General features: G+C 39.5%; 3 protein-coding genes across 3 annotated transcripts; 2 read left to right on the forward strand and 1 right to left on the reverse strand.

The window, feature by feature from the left end:
* On the forward strand, positions 4,594–7,423 carry LOC109723996 (probable clathrin assembly protein At4g32285). The gene is made up of 2 exons (XM_020252572.1): positions 4,594–4,897; positions 5,123–7,423. Exon 2 carries the CDS (start codon positions 5,261–5,263, stop codon positions 7,169–7,171), a length of 1,911 nt encoding a protein of 636 aa, XP_020108161.1. The 5' UTR covers positions 4,594–4,897; positions 5,123–5,260; the 3' UTR covers positions 7,172–7,423.
* LOC109723950 (E3 ubiquitin-protein ligase XB3-like) lies at positions 12,498–15,757 on the forward strand. Its single transcript, XM_020252491.1, has 8 exons — positions 12,498–12,821; positions 12,918–12,977; positions 13,076–13,147; positions 13,272–13,393; positions 13,500–13,640; positions 13,724–13,831; positions 14,480–14,738; positions 14,956–15,757. Exons 1-8 carry the CDS (start codon positions 12,639–12,641, stop codon positions 15,349–15,351), a joined length of 1,341 nt encoding a protein of 446 aa, XP_020108080.1. The 5' UTR covers positions 12,498–12,638; the 3' UTR covers positions 15,352–15,757.
* Positions 17,036–19,935, reverse strand: LOC109723951. Its single transcript, XM_020252492.1, has 5 exons — positions 19,301–19,935; positions 18,735–18,792; positions 18,535–18,652; positions 18,316–18,433; positions 17,036–17,356 (listed from the first exon to the last, which is right to left on the reverse strand). The coding sequence occupies exons 1-5, from the start codon at positions 19,799–19,801 to the stop codon at positions 17,321–17,323; spliced, it is 831 nt and encodes a 276-aa protein (XP_020108081.1). The 5' UTR covers positions 19,802–19,935; the 3' UTR covers positions 17,036–17,320.

Below are 19,971 nucleotides of genomic sequence, written 5' to 3' on the forward strand. Positions count from 1 at the left end.
ATCATCATCCACATTAAAAAAATTTGTGCAAACTGTTGCCTAATTAGTTCAACCACGCAGCAATTTTTCTTTTTTTTTTTTTTTTTCGTTGCACATTTCTTTACTTATTTAATATATTTGCAAAAAAAAAAACATATTGTGTGTTACATATTGTAGAATTTGATTTGCGGCTACAAAGTCTCGATGACTACATATGTAGCATTATTTTTAGAATAACTTATTCAGTTTGAAAGTTAGAAGCAAGTACGTATTATACAACGTGAAGGATGAAAATTTCGCTATGATTAAAAATACAAATAAACTTCAAAATCACATAATTAAAAGCAACTGCGCTAGTATTTGATCATAACAAAAACAAACACTACAAGCGCTTTTACATATGCTTATAATTAAAAAAAGTTGCTTGCATACGAATTTTGTTAAGACCAATTAAGTATGGTGCCTAGTCAAATTGAACAGTTTTTTTTTAAAGAGAGATAAATAACATATTATTTCATTTTATTTTTAATTTTAATAAATTTGGTTGAAAATATATGGCAATTATTAATCGAACTTAAAATTTTAGATACTAACACCAAGTTAATTAAGAGTTAAAAATGAATATGGGTGGCAGGGTAATACAAGTAAGATGATGACATGTGACAACGACTTGGATGTCAAAGTTAGGGCACTATTTAATAAGAGGCGTGCAAGTACACATGCTAAACATTTGGGTCCGTTTGGTTCGGAGGATAAGCGGGGATAACGAAATTATCCCCGCTATTCTGCCAAACGGGATAATATTTTACCGAAATATTTTATCCCGATCAAATCTTGCTATTTCCAATTATTCCGGAATAATAAGAGATTTACTATTCCACCAAAATGGTGGAATAGAATAGTGCTATTCCAATACTTAATTTCAAACTTTAATTAAAATTATAAATTGAATTAAAACTAAATTATATAAATATAATATGTTATATATTATAATATATTATTTTTATTATAAAATTATTAATTGTACTATATTAATACTTATTATTTATATTTAAATATTACAATAAATTTTATAATAAATTATATTTAAATTTNTTTGAGATTTTAAATTTCAAATTTTAAAATTTTAAAGTTAAAATTTTAAATTTAAAAATATAAATTTAAAAATTTAAAAATTTAAATTCAAATACAATAAGAGAGTAATATCATTATTTTTTATTTATAAAACCCATTATCTTTCTTATTTCATTTCATCTAACCAAACGCTAATTTTTTTTATTTTCAGAAATAACCAAATTTCATCCAAACGCAAAATTCATCTAATTCCTGTTTATACCTCAATTTATACTCATCTCTGAAATAGCTACTTTTTATTTATCCCCGAACCAAATAATACCCGATGTTTATTTTAGAACCTAAACAAAAAAAAAAGAAAAAAGAAAAAAAAAGAAAGAAATAACTTCCCCGCTCGTGTATCACGGATCCAATGGGAACCGGATCCTCTGCTCGGCTCGGCTCAGCAGGGGAGCCGAGCTGTGCAGGAGTCGGCTCTAATGGGCCTACTGTTGTGGCCCCCGCCATAGAGCGGCACGGAAGAAGGCTGCACATGGGCAGACGTGGTCTCCTAGGCGATGTGGGCCCCACCACCTCAACCACCGGTGTACCCACTCGAAATCTGCACCGCCCGATTAAGATCCGACGCTGTATGAGTCAACTACCAGGACAGCGAGGGATTGGGTGAAAGGCCTTTATGCCAACTCGCGAACGAGTGAACCCTACAGCAGGTGCCACGTGGTCTAATGGGAAGTACACGATTTGCAATTTGCCACCTGTCAGAAAACGAGTGGATGTACCGTGCGATAGTGGATGTATTCGGTCGATGACGGCTCATAATGGAGGTGCGTCAGTGCATGTGATTCCACAAGTGCGAACAAATTTGATGCAAAACTTGCGAGCTCGTGCACCGACCGATCTTCTCCGGGAGGACACGTGGCGAGCATCGGAGTGGTTCACCAAGCCCGATTGGAGGAGCCTGATTATTATTCAGTTATAAAGGGAATTTAATTTTTATGTAAAAGCATTACTTATTAGGAAGTAATTAATTATATTTGTACTTTCTACTTTTGTTTTTATTCCCCACAAAATATATTGCTGCATCCACAAAAATAATAAATATTGTATAAAATGGGTTTTTTTTTTTTGAGCAAGAAAAGATAATAAACACCTATTTTATTTATTTTTTAAAAACAACTTTAACTAAAAATGTAAAGTAGTTAGACTGATTTGGGATCTTAAATACCGACTATCAAATTTTTATCAACAATGTCAGGCACGGTTGGTACAATGGTACAGTAATTATAATTTTCAAAAAAGAATAAAAATTTTCAGTCACCGTATTTAAAAATTATTATTATTATTATTATTTGAGAGATAGGTAGCATGCTACCTGCTTCGTTTATTTCATTTAAAAATAAACTTAGCTGGAAATGTGAATCAAGTAGGATTCGAACTTAAATCTCGGAAACCAACTACTAAGTTTTTTGCCACTTGCTCTAGGGACGGTCGGTAAAATTATTAAAAGTCGCTGAAGAGCAAATCATAGAATTGGGTCTAGACATTTGGGCCCTGGGCCATTCTGGACCATGAAGAAAAGGCCTAATATTAGCGAAGTAAAGGAAACTCCTATTGCGTCTTGATTGCATAGTGGGGACAAATTACCAGCTCAACTTCTTCGATTGATGCTATTTTGATACTTCCTATATTTACTACGTGAATGCATGGCGTAAAAAAGAATGGCGAGAGCCGATGCTGCATTCGAAAATGCCTTCTGTTCACGTAATATTTTCAGAATTTGAATTCTGCTACAAAGATGAAAACACGTGAGTTTTGATCTACGTTTGGACAGAGGACGAAAGAGGATGAGTCGGGACGAAGGGTGTTGGGCTCGATCCATTTGACCAATTAGACTGGTTGAATTGGTCGGTTTATTTGGGCTTGGATTTGTAGTTTATATATATGTATACCAAAACTATGACTAATAAGAAGGAAACAGTTAACAGGAACCTATTTTATCTCATAAGTTTCAAAAATATTATTGATCAATTTCATACACATGAAAGTAAATATTTGGCTCTGTAATCAACCGTATCATTCAATAAGATTACCAACTCTAATAAATGTTGAATTAATTATTAACCAGTACACAAGCAATACCACATTAATAACAGTATATATTTTCACGAGCCTTCTAAGATATATATATAAACTCTCAATATACTTGAATTTTTTTTTCCCTTTTATGTTCTCATCAAGGTCTTAATTTAGTCAGTACAAATACATCACATTCAACCACTCACTATGTTAATGTTAGAAAAAATATATATATAAAGGACTTTTCCGAGCAAGGCATGTTGGACCCTACATGGCTAAATTACTTTCCATATCCAGTAGTAGTAGGTTTTTTACACAGCATTTTATATATATTTATAGAATAAAATCAGAAATTTTTGTTGTTAGTTTGTGAGATCAAAAATAACTAATTTGTTGCTTCTAATTAGACTTAAATAAGTTATTAAAATTATTTTTATATAGTCTTTTTTCTTCTAATAACATTCTTTAATATTCATTTATATGACCTGTACAACTAATATTAAAGTATAAGATGTACATCTAAGATCTCAAAAGTGGCAAAGAGCTTGGTGGTTGGTACCCGAGACCCAGATTCGAATCCTAGTTGATTCACATTTCCAGCTAAATTTATTTCTAAATGAAATAAACGAAGCGGGTAGCGTGCTACCTATCTCTCAAAAAAAAAAAGGAATATTTTTTTTAAGGGCTAGGAGCTAATTTAATTCTATAATGAACACGTACAAGGTGGAGGAGGATAGAACTTCCCATCGAACTTTCCACCTCTTTTTGCCAAACAGCTGTAGAAAATTATTTCAGAAAAATTATTTTTGTCTAAATTCAGCCAAACGCTCTACAATTTTTTATCAAAATTAATTTTGCAAACTAAAATTATTTTTACAAAAATTATTTTTTTAGAAGTTAGACCGAACAGACTCCTAACCGATGACACACGAGAACATGAATTGATAAGGGTAAAATGGTAATGAAAAATAGGCAACCGGCCGAGTCAAATGTAGTGAACGATATAATAAATCCCATTTAAGCGCATGCTCTTGTCCCCACCGACACTAATAAATAATGTGTTACAACAAAAACTTAACTTAATGAGCTGGCCCTCGGCCATTCCAAGGCTAGCATGCACTTATTTTATTCTATTTTTTATTTTTTTTAATTACCATAAATTTATTTTATTTTTATTTAAATCGGTGGAGAGTTGAAGTTTTATCGGTGACCACACCAGGTGCTAGACGTAGTTATCAAGCAATTATTTTGGTTTTGACAAGAACAGTGTGAATTGCGTTGCTCGGTGTCACGGTTGTATGCCTCTCTCATTCCTATGACACGTGGGGCCCGCAGTTCGTCGTGTCCCTCACGGGAGAGTAAAATGTCGTTTTATTTTCTGTAATAATAAAAATAAAAATAAAAATAAAAATGTGGACGCCACCGAACCCACCCTGACAATTTCTTCTGTACGGGCGTCCGTATAATTTCGAGTACGCACAAACGCCGATCCTTCCCCCTCGTTCAAAGCCAAGTTTTTAGGGGCCGCGATCGATCCGAGGGTGCGAAAACGCCGAGAAAAAGCGATTCCTCCCCATTCTCTCTCTCTCTCTCTCTCTCTCTCTCTCTCCCTAAATTTGGGCCTTGGGCTGTGGTGGCCGCCGCTGCGGCGGAGAAAGCGCGATCTCTGCGACGCTAGTGAAGGTAGGAGAGAGAGAGGTTGGAGCGTGGTACTCGTAGATCTGAGGGATTCGAGATCGATTCAAGTGGTTTCGGGATCTTCGATCAGGTACCGACTCTCTTACCGCGCCTTTTTGTTAGATCTCGAGCTGTAGATCACTACCTATTTTGTAGATGTTGTTGATCAACCTCAAGTTTCGATTAGATCTGGTGTTTTTGTTTTTGTTTTTTGTTTTTTCCTTCCGGTGTTCTTTTTTCCTGTAATTTTAGCTATTTGTAGTAGTTTTTCGTTTGTTTGTTTGTTTGGTTTGATTTGAAGCCGCATTTCGATCAGATCTGGTGCGAAAAAGGTGCGATCCGTTAGGGTTTTGCTGCGTCGAGGTATAGGTCGGATCAGAGTAAAGGTTTGAGGCGATCGAGATCGGAGGTAGGAGGAGAGGGCTCAGAGGGGAGTGAGAGGATCGATCGGGAGATGGCGCCGAGCACGATCCGGAAGGCGCTGGGGGCGGTGAAGGACCAGACGAGCATCGGGATCGCGAAGGTGTCGAGCAACATCGCCCCGGAGCTGGACGTGGCCATCGTGAAGGCGACGAGCCACGACGACGAGCCCGCGGACGAGAAGTACCTGCGCGAGATCCTCAACCTGACGTCCTACTCCCGCGGCTACGTCGGCGCCTGCGTGGCCACCGTCTCCCGCCGCCTCGGCAAGACCCGCGACTGGATCGTGGCCCTCAAGGCCCTCATGCTCGTCCACCGCCTCCTCTCCGACGGCGACCCCGCCTTCCGCCACGAGATCCTCTACGCCACCCGCCGCGGCACCCGCCTCCTCAACATGTCCGATTTCCGCGACGAGGCCCACTCCCACTCCTGGGACCACTCCGCCTTCGTCCGCACCTACGCGCTCTACCTCGACCAGCGCCTCGAGTGCATGCTCTACGAGCGCAAGCAAAGCAACAGCGGCGGCGGCGGCGGCAGCAACAGCGGCGGATCCACCTACCAGTCGCCCCGGGACCGCAATTGGAGATCTCCCTCTCCCAGTGATTACCGGGACCCCGATCCGTATAACTACGGGAGTGGGAGCTACGGCCGCTCCCCCGACAACAATCGGGAAGAGAGGAAGCCCCCGACCCCGCTGAGGGACATGAAGCCGGAGCGGGTGCTGGGCCGGATGCACCAGCTGCAGCAGCTGCTCGATCGGTTCCTCGCCTGCCGCCCCACAGGAGCCGCCAAGCACAGCCGCATGATTCTGATCGCCCTGTACCCGATTGCTAAAGAAAGCTTCCAGCTTTACGCAGATATCTGTGAGGCTTTGGCCGTTCTTCTCGACCAGTTCTTCGACATGGAGTATCCCGAATGCGTCAAGGCTTTTGAGGCGTATGCTAGCGCGGCCAAGCAGATCGACGAGCTCTGTGCATTCTACGCCTGGTGCAAGGACACAGGGGTTGCGCGGACTTCGGAGTTTCCCGAGGTGCAGCGGATCACCGACAAGCTATTGGAAACTTTGGAGGAGTTCATGAGAGATAGGTCGAAGAGGCCCAAGTCCCCGCCGCGAGCGCCGGCCCCTGCCGAGCCGGTTAGTGAAGAGCCAGTCGAGGATATGAACAGTATTAAGGCGCTCCCGGCACCTGAGGATTGGAAAGAGGAGGAACCGGAGCCGGTGAAAGAGGAGGTGGAGGTTCAGGAGCAACCTGCCAAACAGCCGGTGGCCGACTTGGTGGATCTCAGGGAAGAAGCAGTCACGGCAGACGAACAGGGGAACAAGCTCGCGCTGGCTCTGTTCTCAGGCCCGCCCGCTGCCAACGGTACTAATAATTCGTGGACGGCCTTTCCTACTAACGGAGAGCCTGAAGTGACATCGGCATGGCAGACACCCGCCGCCGAGTCTGGTAAAGCCGACTGGGAGCTCGCTCTCGTTGAAACCGCGAGCAATCTCTCTAAGCAGAAGGCCGCATTAGCAGGAGGGTTCGATCCGTTGCTCTTAAACGGGATGTACGATCAAGGGGTGGTCAGACAGCATGTGAGTGCCCAAATGAGCAGCGGAAGTGCGAGCAGTGTTGCTTTGCCGGCCCCTGGACAGAATACTAAAGTGCTAGCCCTACCCGCACCTGATGGCACGTTACAAACTGTTGGGGGCGACCCATTTTCGGCTTCTTTGAGCTTTCCCCCGCCGTCCTATGTACAGATGTCGGACATGGAGAAGAAGCAGCAGCTGTTGGTGCAGGAGCAGCAGGTTTGGAATCAGTACCAGAGAGATGGGATGCAGGGCCAAACTAGCTTGGCAAAGCTCAACAATGCCTACGGGTATAACCCCAACCCGACCATGCCTTATGGGATGCCGATGGCCTACACCGCGAATACCGGGTACTACTACCCTACTTACTGAGTTGACCGTTCTTCTTTGCTCCTTACTTTTCTGTGAATTTTGCTTGTATTTGTATTTAGTTTGGGTTGTCCAGCTTCGGTTTGCTCTGTGTCTGGATCGAACCGTTAGGCCTATATGCACTCAGTGTTATTGGAACCTGATTCACCATTACGAGTGATTTGCTGTTCACGTTCCTAGTGGCTTTTATTCACTATGCATGAATTTGTTGTTATTATTCATTTTTTAGTAATTACATCCCTGAAGTCTTAGAGATGAGTTCTTTTTCTCCTATCACAACTGGGATCTTTGATTGCAAACCCTTTAACTGTTGTAGACGGTACTGTGATGAATACCGGAGATTAGGTATAAGGCTTGATATATTCCCTCATAAGATGGTTGGAAATATCAGATATTTTGTCAATGTGAGTGATGGTCATGCACTTCTAGAAGGATGATGGTTTGTCAATGGTGTGCATTTAGTTTGGAGGCAAATTGGAGACAAATTGTGTACCATTGCCTCTATTATTGTTGGCTAAATTATAGGAATGTATTTTACTATTTTAAGGATAATGTAATGATAATGATAAGGGTAAGTATAATTATTCTCGTAAAACTCAAGCATACTTGTAACAAAAGTTTGGTTGAAGCAGTTAGTACCTTGGTTGATCTAAGAGATAGTCGTAAAGCTGAGGAGCGTATGCTACAACTACAGAGGTCACTCTATATATATATATTTGGGTTATTTTAAAAGTATAATTATAATATTATGATGTGGAGGATAATTAGGGACATCGTGGGGGATAACACAACGTAAGTTGAAGCAGTCGTTGGGTTATTGCAGAACAACCAGGGTTTATTACTATGTACAGCAAAATAATGAGTATCAAAATTTGACTTATTAAAATCTTTGTTCCACCCAAAAGACCAGTGCCTTAAATTGCATGAATTTGACGGTTACATCTACCGAAATTGTAGATGCCATGTTCCTTTGACTTATTGCAGCTATCTATCTTATTTAACAACACCCTGGAATTTGGATGGCCTTGTGCAACCTCGTTGAACTACTTATTTAGTTTCTTCTAACTCGGAATGGTCTTAAGTTAAAAAGTAGATTAAATCGAATCACGTCCGTGTACTCGTGGATTGGCCCATTTCTAAGTGAGATTTAGAGATCCTTTTTCTTTTTTGAAAGAACGTTCACAGATCCAAGCCTTATCTCATCTTTGAGTTGTGATGTGATGATACTAATTTTGGTTTTGATATGTTGGACCCCTCGCATGAAATCAGAAGATTGGCTTCTCAACAAATTAAGCTTGACGTTATTTATTAAAGATGGTTTTTTTTTGTTCTTTTTTTCCAATTATTTGATGTTACCAAGTGAAGAAAACAAAGACCCCCGCATATAAATTTATGACTCTTACATGTAGAAGATTCTCAAAAGTTTTCTACCACAATAAATTCTTAATATTTTATTTGCCAAATCTGTAGCTGCTATTTTAACTAAACAAAGTTGCTCATTATATAATTCTGGTTTTTTAAATAAGCACTACCAGTGCGTGCATGCATGCATGCATGTGGGAAGCTTCCTATCATTCAACTTTCCACTTTCCGTTTAAATAAAGAGTATATATATTCCAGTTATGGGACGTGGAGATCCATTAACTATTAGTTATTATCTTCTATTAATAATAATTGAACTCGATAACCTCTTGCCTCAGCGAAAATTCCACCCACTGGGAACTAATACATAAATTTATAGCTCCATAATTAAGCTCATTCGTTAACACATAAAAGAAAATTAAAGAAAAAGTAAAAAAAAATGTAAAGAAAGAAACAAACGCAATCGACAACTCGCGTTAGAACACGTACACTCTATTCATTGTCCACTACTTTATATTCATGTGGGGTGTTATATGTATGGGTCAGGGTTGCCCACATCATCTTGTTTGGCTCTTGTGGTTGGCCACTAACTCCACTACCGGTGCGTAGAACCTTCCTCATAACATCTAAACCTCCCTCTTTGTTTTCCTTTTTTCTTTTTTTCTTTTTTTCTTTTTTTTTTTTGTGGGAGAGAAAATGAACCCCAAATATCTTTTTGGAACATGCATGAGTGTCGCATGGACAGTTACTACAGTCAAATATTTTCACGGTTTTCGAGCTGTTTAGTTACGGTCTAAAGAGTTGAAACGCTGGCCCACACAATTCCTTTATGTCTCTTTTAGGCACGGTTTTTAATATAACTTACTTTTCTACTTAAAAAATAATAGTTTTGTACAAAAAGCTAAAATTTTGGCGAGAATTAGCAATTAAGAAATACCTGATTTCTGATTTTGTAAACCAAGAAGATCAACAATTCATACTATTTCTAAATCATGTGGAGTTAGTAGAGATCCATGTGCCAAATTTTGAGTCCAATCTTATTAGTTAACTTGTTATGGGCACAGCATTGTATATGTGTGGTGCCTCGCTTTATGCATAACATAACATAACATAATCGTATGAATGCAATTTTTTATTACATCAACTGCATCAAACAAGTTCAATATTTAAAACTAGATATTAGAATCCCCATCCTCAATTAGTCAAATTCTATTTGTAAGGCCATATATTCTGTATTTAAGCAGAGCAAAGACCACCGTATTCTGCCTAATAATTTTTTCGCGGTTCCTTTCCAATAAATAAATGGCCAACATTTTTAACATTCTATTAATCATAACTATTCCAAAGCAATTCTTCATTTTCATAAACAGTTGTAAAAAAAAAATAAATAAATAAATACTGTACACATTGGAACTCCAAAAAGCTTTAATTTATAAAGGATCAAAACATGAATGTATACTAATCAAATAAAAATTATGTCTATTAATGAAGGTACGGAGCAACTGAACTACTTAACGGTGAAAGTAACATACCCTTTCAAAGTTTAAACTTTCCCTGTCCAACAGATTACACTGTCTACAACTGGCCATTTATGACCATATAATGTATCTGACAAGCTAATGTACAAGGTTCACAGGGCCTGTGAGAATCATAAATTTGCAGCGTATATCAAGTGTGTTTCTGCATGACTATATATAATAATTACCATGAATTCAATGTCAGTTGTTTCAAAAGAGAGAGAGAGTACTTGAGAGATAATTGCAGTAGTCAGAATTTGAGTTACAGTGTTGTTACATATCAGTTTCAGCTTGAGTTTTTGCATGATTGGACTGCATGGTGAAGGCTTTTCAATTACAAGATCAGAGTCTGATGTTAAATCACCAGTCCAACAAGCCAATTACAATTATTAGCTTCTAAAATGTAGTTAAGTCATCAGCTAAGTGCTTACTTCTCAGTAGATACCTTGTCAAATAAACGATTAATCAGTTAATCTAACTAGTTAATTATCCTCGCCGTGAACTGTATGAAACAAAATTTGCAGATGCAATGAGACTTTCAATCCGAAGCACAATGAAAACGATCGATCGCATCGGCCAAGCGAACGGTGGGACCAACATTTTTGAGTTCAAATAGAAAAAGATAGATTTTTTTCTATTTTCCGTATGTGTTGCCCGGGACCCGAACCCGGAACTATTCGGATTAATGGCTCAATTAATGACTTTTTGGGATGGAAAATCAAAAAAAAATCCCTACCCCTAACTTAAGACTTTTTTTTTTCTTTTTCTAAATTTTGGATAAGATCTCTATATACAAAAAGAAAAAAAATAAAATGTATACTCTGCCGATTAGTACTTGTTTGGAATTTGACTCACCTAAAAATATTTTCCAACTGTTTGGTCAAATCGGTCGTAACTCTCGTAAATCACGTCCAATTGCTTACTTATAGAACTAATAACAATGCCAAGAATTTATTTCGCAATTCCGTCCCATTTTCATGAAGTGGAAAAGAATTTTTTTTGTCATTTTAATTTAAAATTATCGCATTCTTCTTAATTAAATCTTGACCATCTTACATACCTTAATGAAATATGTATAAAATTTATGCAAAATCTATACTAATCAATTTTATTCTCTAAAAAATTGTAAGTTACTGAGAAATAATATTTTTATATTTTTATATCTAATATGTAAAAATATATTATCCTCCTAAAGTGACTGGAGTTATTATCCAAGCTTTTATCCCCATGAAAAGAAAATTACTTGTGGGCCCTCTTATATATACTCTCTTTTGTTTCCTCTTTGATTGTCCATTTCTATGTTCAGTCACCCTTTAGCTAGTAATACTACACCACTGACTTTTTTTTTGTTTTTCTTGGAAAATTGGTACAAGCCCATTGTCTTTGTCTATTAGTTGAAGTTAAGAACCTAACTTTGCTTTTTTAGCCTTTAATTTCCAAGATACCTCACTATTATAGAAAATATAACCATGGTTTGCCTTAGTTTTCTGAACATTTTTTCATGTTTGTATTTGTGTGTGTGTTTTTCATTTTCTTTCCCCTGCTTTTTGGGAGTTTTAATAAAGCAAATCATAGTCAAACTACACAAGATTCCAATTCAAAGGCTTTTGTTTGCACCTAGAAAGTGTTAGGAACACCTTGAAACAAAAAATGTAGGATTATTTGGAACAGCTTTTCCACACAATACTTTCTCAGTAAAGCTCCATTTTTTTTTTTCACTTTATGTTTGTTTTAATTACAACTACTCAAGTAAAGCATTTGATTTTTAAACTAATCATATTTTATTATATAAAATGATAATAAAAAATAACATAATGAATTTATGGGCTAATACTATCTATACACCTTAGAGTAGGTGTAATTGCATTAAAACTTACTAGAATTTTATTAAAATTTAGATTTGGGGGTGTAAGATTTATATTTTTATAAAAAAGCGAACATATAGCATTTTTTTAAATTTATATTAAAATAATATAAACTTTTTATTTTTATAATGCGCATAATATATATATATATATATATATATATATATATATATATATATATATATATATATATGTTATCGTTGTTGTGGAGACGAGAGATGATTAGTTTCGTCGCGAATCTGCGACCAGTTTAGGCAATAAAACAAAATTGTGGTTTCGATGGTTCGACAGTACCGGAAGAGCTGGCGCAGCCCATTTGCAAATCCGACGGACAGATCTCCCATAATANATTATCTTTATATAAAATATAAGAATATTTTCTGAGTATGCCTATGTGAAAAGGCAACCAGATTTGTTTAAAAAGGGAGAACAAAAATTTAATGCGCTGAGATAATCTCACCATTAACAGTAAGTGTTAGATTCTTTAGATATTTCAAAAAACCTTTTCCTCTGTTTTTTATTATTATTATTTTTTAAATCAACACTCTTAAACTCCTTAAAGTTAAAACTCCACTTAAAATCCCACTACTCTTTTACCCCAACTCCTTATAATAAGCTCTCTACTCCCCTCTCTCTCGCCCCGCTCCCCACGGCGCGGTGGTGGCGCGCCGGAGCCATCGCCGGGGTCGTCCCCGGAGACGGGGGAGGAGGGAGCGATCCGATCCAATGGGGCAGGGCCCGAGCTTCAGCCGATCCAGCGACGAGCACGCCTTCTTCGGCGCGATCCAAGCCGGGGACGCCGACGCCGTGCGCTCCGCCCTCCGCGCCGATCCCGAGCTCCTCCGCCGCACCACCATCTACGACCGCCTCTCCGCTCTCCACATCGCCGCCGCAAACGGCCGCGTCGAGGTCGGCTTCGCTTAATCGCCTCTCCCTCTTTGTAGTTTTTTTTTTTTTTTTTTCGATTTGGTAGTGTGCTTATGAAATTTTTAAGGCTTTTTGTAGGTTCTATCGTTGATTTTGGATGGATCGCTTCATCCTGATGTGGTAAATCGGCATAAACAGGTGAGGAAATGGTCAAAATGGACGGATCTGAGGGATTGCATGTTCAAAGATCTGATTTCAGTGTGATTTTTTTTAATTTTTTTCCTTTTGTTCTGAAGACTCCTTTGATGCTCGCGGCGATGCACGGTGAGATCGATTGTTTGAGAAAGCTCCTCGAATCAGGGGCAAATGTGAGCAAAGTTCTAATCCTTATTCCGTTCCCTGCTCTTCTGAAGTTTGATATGATTGTTCTTGCTTGGAGTCTTCAATTATATGTGTATTTTAGTGATATTGGTGTAGTTTGAACTGTGGTAGATCTTGATGTTTGATTCACTGCACGGAAGAACTTGTTTGCATCATGCGGCCCACTACGGCCAGTCGGATTGCTTGCAAGCGATTCTCTCGGCAGCGCGATCCAGTCCTGTCGCAGGATCTTGGTGGGTCTTTGTCAAAATCCTTTATTTCTCCTCCTTTTACTTGTTATAACAATCAATTGCAAATCCTTTTTGTTTTCTTTCTATCTCATTTGCTTTTAAACTGCAGGGGATTTGCCAGATTTGTAAATGTTAGAGACGATAGCGGGGCGACACCTCTGCATCTTGCAGCGAGGCAAGGGCGGCATGATTGCGTCCATATTCTATTAGAAAATGGGGCCATCGTCTCTGCTCCTACCGGCACATATGGGTTATTTCAGCAAGCCCCCCCCCTTTTTTTTTTTCCATTTCTTATTTCTGTTCTGTTTGCTTAATTAAAAGTTTCAATCGCAGCTTTCCGGGCAGTACACCTCTGCATTTGGCCGCTCGAGGAGGGTCTTTGGATTGTGTTCGTCAGTTGCTCTCGTGGGGCGCTGATCGGCTTCAAAGAGATTCAGCAGGGTGAGGATCATCACTCGAATTCTTTTCCTGTCGTATCTTTCAAGTGAATTCATGCTGTTTTGGCCTGATTTATTACTTACTTTTAATTGTTCTCCATTTTTCGTGCTCTTTGGATCTTTCATGGTGGCTTTTCTTTTCCGATCCTTTTTCGGGTTTGTTGAAGAATTCTGATATCTACAAGGATATATTTTTGTCCATCCGATATATGAAGCCCACATGCCGCTGCTCTTAAAATTTCTGTCTTAAGCTAGAGTGAAGGATCGACTAATCATGTCTTTTTTTCTCTAATTGGAGGGTCCAATGTAATGCATTTAGGTAATCAAATGGATGGATTAGTCCGCAAAGAATGTGTAGTTTGGAGTCTGATGCCGTTTATGACTATCTGCTTTATGTTTTTCACCAACTTTTGCTGCTATTATTCTATCAGGTTTTTACTGAGCCAAAATTGCTATGCAATCTTTCTTACTTACTAGCCATTACAAGTGGTGATTCTACAGCGCGGCTGAACTTAAATTTATAATTTTAAGGAGAGGCCCCTCTTCTGCTGTGTTGAATTTACAAGAATCCTCTTGAATGAAATATGATATTTCCTGTAATTTTATATTATATAGAGTATCATACGGTCTTATCTTTGGCTGGTATCTGCAGGAGAATTCCGTACGAGGTCGCTCTGAAACGATGTCATGGAGCATGCGCAGCTCTACTGAATCCATCATCAGCAGAGCCTCTGGTTTGGCCTTCTCCACTGAAGTTCATCAGTGAGCTTGATCCTGATGCAAAGGCTCTCTTGGAGGCAGCTCTAATGGAGGCCAACAGGGAAAGGGAGAAGAAGATCTTGAAGGGGACAAGATATTCCTTGCCATCCCCTTCGCGTTCAGACGATGGAGCCGATGATAGTATCTCTGAGGTAGTTCTTTCTCTTCTTGGTTCACTCGAATTTGAATAGAGTTGTCACCATATTCAATTCTCTTCATCAATCATACTATTGGACATTTGATGTTTGTCGCTTAGCTTGAAGCTTATACTTCTTCTTCTTTCTTTTTTTTATCAACACCCTCCTAAATTTCATGTTTCTTCATTTCATGTTCATAACGTTTCTTTTTGTTCTTTTCATTCTCTTTTAGGCAAGTGACGCCGAGCTCTGCAGCATCTGCTTTGATCAGATCTGCACCATTTCAATACTAGAATGTGGGCACCAGATGTGCGCGCCCTGCACGCTCGCCCTCTGCTGCCACACCAAGCCCAATGCTACTACTACCACCGCCTCGTGCCCCCCCTCTCCGGCCTGCCCATTCTGCCGCCGCGCCATTTCGCGTCTTGCTGTTGTGGTGACAGTCGCCGCCACCAACAACGACGAAGAAAAGCTCAGCTCCCCAAAGCCGAGAAGCTCGAGCAGGGTTCGTAGCTTCGGCTGTGAAGGAAGCAGCAGCAGCAGCTTCAAAAGCCTTTCACTCGGAAAGCTTAGCCGCGGCGCAGGGTGGAGAGGAGCCGATGATGAGTTGGTGATGGACAAGCCATAGGGTCTAAAGCAGGTCGTTAATAGATATGTCCATAATTTTGGGCAATCTCATTGGTTAAATCTTTCCGTAAAATGAAGACTATGTTATAATCATTAAAAGAGGGAGATTCCCAGATTGAGTAGTCCAGTGGCGGGTAAAGGACCAGAAGTTTAAGCGAATGATGCTGAAGCGACTTAGTATATTACCGTGGATGCGGGAGCGAGAAAGAAGGTGAGGAGAACTGATATTGAATCCCGGGTGTAACTTGTAAGAGGTAATATTGGTTAGAATATATATGTAGAGAGAGAGAGAGAGAGTGTTAACTCGGGACCCCTTGATGCTTATGGAATAAGAATCGAGAACTTCTGATTTTAAATGTAATAAGTTTCTTAGGTATTATAGGGTCATCCTCTGCTTCTATTCAGTATCTTTACTCGCATTAGTTGATTGAAAGTTTATTCCTACCTGTCTTTGTTTATGCATATTACAGTGTGAGGGTGCATCCGCAGAGTTGCTTGACTGCACGAGTCGAGGTCTTTGAATTAAATTTATTAATTATTTTCAGTTATTATTATATATAATTAATAAATGTGTATTTCAGGTCAATGGTAAAACCAATTGGAGTAATAACAACACGACACTCGTAAGGCGCGCTATACGCGGTCACACTGGAGAGCTTTACCTGAGACGGAATAAAAGGTCAGATGATACTTTTTTCCATTCAAAATGGACCGTAACTAAAGCAGGATTTGGAAAATTGATTACTCAACCAACGTCTCTTCCCTTTCATTTTTCCTCCTCCTACATTATTACTTTTATTGTTATTAATTATTATTATCATTTCACCTGGTGTTCCACCAAAAATATCTCGATTCGCGGTCCCCCCATGGTCCCCTTCTTTTATGGACGATTTGATAGAACGAAGAAAAACGGGTGAAAACAAGCAAGTGGGGTGTCATCATCTTGTAACTACTTGATAGGGCGCAAAGCAGCTACCAAGCACCAACGACGAATGACATGGGTATCCACTTCACATGGGGGGGGTTTAAGAAAATTATCTGACAAAAATAAATAGTAGAAAAACCCAAAACTAGCTATCAGCAAATAATGGAGTAGCTAATTTTAGATGGGGAAGCAAATAGGGCAGGTAACATTACACGCGCACTTTCACTGGGGAGTGGTTAAATTCATTAACGCCGGTCAAATTCAGTCGGTCGGTTAATAATGATCAGATTGAATGGATCTGTCCATCAGTTTCAAGATCAACTTGTTGATGGAGCTCTGTTGATTAGCAGTGCACCGTGAAAGGCGCAACACATGACCGCAGGCGAACCGCAGATTCCCTCATCCATCAATTGCGTGCAAAATTTAGACCATAACTTATGTTGTTGTTCAAAGGTATAATCCAACGAGGAGACAGAGGATTTTAGCTTTTCTTGATGCCCTATCAAATGCTATGAGCCTTAATCCATTTAAACTAAAATTTGCCTCACAGACCCAAGTTCGAATCCTAGTTGATTCACATTTATAGCTAAGTTTATTTCTAAATGAAATAAACGAAGTGGATAGCGTGCTACCTATCTCTCTCAAAAAAAAAAAAAAATTGACTCACACACAAACCACTGATTTAGATCAATATATATACTGATGATGATGCTAGGGGGAAGGATTTTACTGATGAAATTTTACAATAATCATCATATAACAGAGAGTGGTGAAGAAGCCATCATCTGATGAAAAAAAAATAAGCATACAGATACAACATGAAAAAGAATTATCAGCGAGCTTACCTGAAAATCCTTTAATATCTGTGGGTAGGGCAAGGATGAGAACTCCTACTCATGTTGTTTTCTCCTTTCTCTTTTGGCTATCTAGCTCATTAATCAGAGAATTCTTGCAAACCAACATCTTTTATTCATCCGTTCTACAAGAGCGCGGTGGAAAGTATGGTGTTTGAATTACATTCTACAAACAATGCTGTGCCCTGCAATCAAATAGGACGGAAGTGTCCAATTCCAAGGAGGTCCTGGAAAGGTAAAAGTAATTATTATTATTAATACAAAAAAACTAACAAAAAAGGACAGAATAGTGAGTGGTGCTCACAATGTTACACTCATGCAAATTTTTGGAGGAAAAAGTAGTGCACTTCATGCCTATATTGCAAGGTATATCTCATTACGAAATTAATCCCTTTTTACATTCATTCCAGATGAACACAAAGCAACTTTCGTTCTGTATTGATTTTGGGCCCTAGTTTGGGATCTGCATCAGCTGAAACAGAAAATTTTCAGTTTTGGTTTCAGATTTTTTTGAGTTCCACCCAAAGCTCAAAATCATGACTTCTTACTTCACCTTCGAAGGATTTGTAATGAAAGGTTTCCGGAAGCTTTTCTTACTTTATTCGAGAAAGAAGGTCTGAGAAGAAACTAATCGAAGACTTGAGTGCCAACTCACTCTGTGTCATGAATCTTTTCGATGATAACAACAGAATGTGATAGTACTTAGCATCGTATTAAGTGTCAGTGTATAGCCTGTTGGTTTAGCAATGAGCAAAAAAAGGAGCACAATATTTGTGAGTGAAATCTTATGAATGAGACTACACAGAGAGAAACCTGAGTTGTCTTCTAAGGCTTGAGCTTCCTATTTCTCTATATTGCATCAAAACAGCCATGCCGCTGAGTGAAGGGTTTAAAGATAATGATGATGATGATGATGATGATGATGATGATGATGTTTATGTTAATGAAAACCCAAAATTTTCTATTTTAAACTAGTTAGATTCGAATCATAATCAAATTTTCTGTGCGGTATTTTCCCAACAATTTATGACGCCATAAAGTTGTAGGTACTTAGAATAGATTACCTTCAATGAAAAGAAAGGTAAATGCAAAACACTTTTCAGAAACAGAAAAAGAAAAAAGAAAATCTCGCTGCTACAGAAAAAACTACGCGACATTAAAGCTTTAGACGAGAAAAGGATCTTGCCTGGCAAGCTTTATTTTTAGCTCTGGTTTCAGCTGTGCTCGGAATATCATGGTTAGGTTTCATGAACCTTTTCTCACGTCGTTCGCATGAGCCCCATCCATCAGAGAATCTCCCACCTCTTAGATTACAAAAATAGACAAATTTGAAAGTTTTTTAAGTCAAAAACTGTTGCGAGTCAATAAAAGTTGATAGATTAATTGAATGCAAATGGAGATATACTGCATAATGGCTCGGACGACAAATTCAGCACGCTGGACATTTCTGTTTTCATCAAACTCGATGGATTTGTCTTTGATTTCAAATGAGATATTGAAGAAAAATGATATCTTTCTCCATCCTGAAAATAGAGTTGAAAAAATAGCTCAAATACCTTAGATACAAAGACCTCACTAATATTTCAGCTGAATTCCACTTGTTACCTGACTTCTTTATATATGGGTTTCCAGAGATCACGGTGTAATCAGCTTTATCTAGAATCTGAAAAGAAAACAGGAAAATAGCATTTGCTTCCGATGAGTTCACTTCTGAAATGAACATATGAAACCACAAATTATTTTCCCTTATATGTTTAGCGCTAAACAGTCTTAGTACTTGGTATAAAAGTTTGTTTAAGAGCTGGAGTAACCTGGCAAAGCAGATCATTATCCTCTTGTAGGCCAAGTTATTTAAAAAAGTCATGTAAAAGTCATCAGGTGTCACATAGGATCTTTGTGAATCTCCAAATTCTAATCTTAATCTAGAAAAATTAACAGGAAATTGAGCATGTTCCTCGTCCTAAAGGTACCGCATACTCGATACAACCTTTGTTTCAATCATAGTCCTCTCAATTCGGGCTTTCAAAATGCGATCTTTCAGAGAAACACAAGCCATCAGTTCTTACCATGAGCAAGCTAGAAATTTTGGGAATTCATAAACTTCCGAGATCATTACTAACTGCCAACAACGATTAAAATGCGAAAACACCGAAGAAAGGATCAAAATTTACCGCGAGCGCTGCCTCCTGGTAGTGCTTAAAAGTAGACACTGAAGGGAACTGCCCTAACAAGCTATGCCGTGTGTTCTCCTCCCCGATCACCTCACGCTTCCAAGAATCCGGCGACGGGGTCTCCACCACCGGGCTCACCTCCTTCACCACCCACCTCCCCGTCTCCGGCGATCCGTACGGCTCCGGCAAGGCCGAGACCACCGGCGCCGGAGGATGATTCCGAGCTACGACCATCCTCCGATCTGCGGTATCGATCGAATCGACGAATCTCGCCATCTTCGGCGGGCGACGGTGGGCCCAGCTCTCGTCCTGCTGCACCACCTCCCCGTCCGCCGGAACCCTAATCTCCTCCTCGGCCTTGATGTGGTGCCTAGGGTAAGAAGGGTTCCGGTAGGTCGCAGGGGAAGGGCTTGCGGCGAGGAGGGGCTTCCGTGAGCGGGAGGCGGCGGCGGAGTCGATGACGGCCCAGAGCTCGGCGTCGTCGAGGTAGCGATCGTCCATGGGAGGAGGTGTCGAGCTCAGTTAGGGCTTTTTTAGGGCTTTAAGGGAGAGAGGCAGAGGAAGAGGAGGAGGTGGTGTGGGAGGAGGGAGTGGCGAAGGCGGGGTTCCGGGGTTTCGATTTCGAACAGCGCCGAGGAAAAGCGACTCNTTTTTTTTTTTTTTTTTTTTTT

Source organism: Ananas comosus, linkage group 18 (genome assembly GCF_001540865.1).
Source record: "Ananas comosus cultivar F153 linkage group 18, ASM154086v1, whole genome shotgun sequence".
NCBI classification, from domain to species: Eukaryota; Viridiplantae; Streptophyta; class Magnoliopsida; order Poales; family Bromeliaceae; genus Ananas; species Ananas comosus.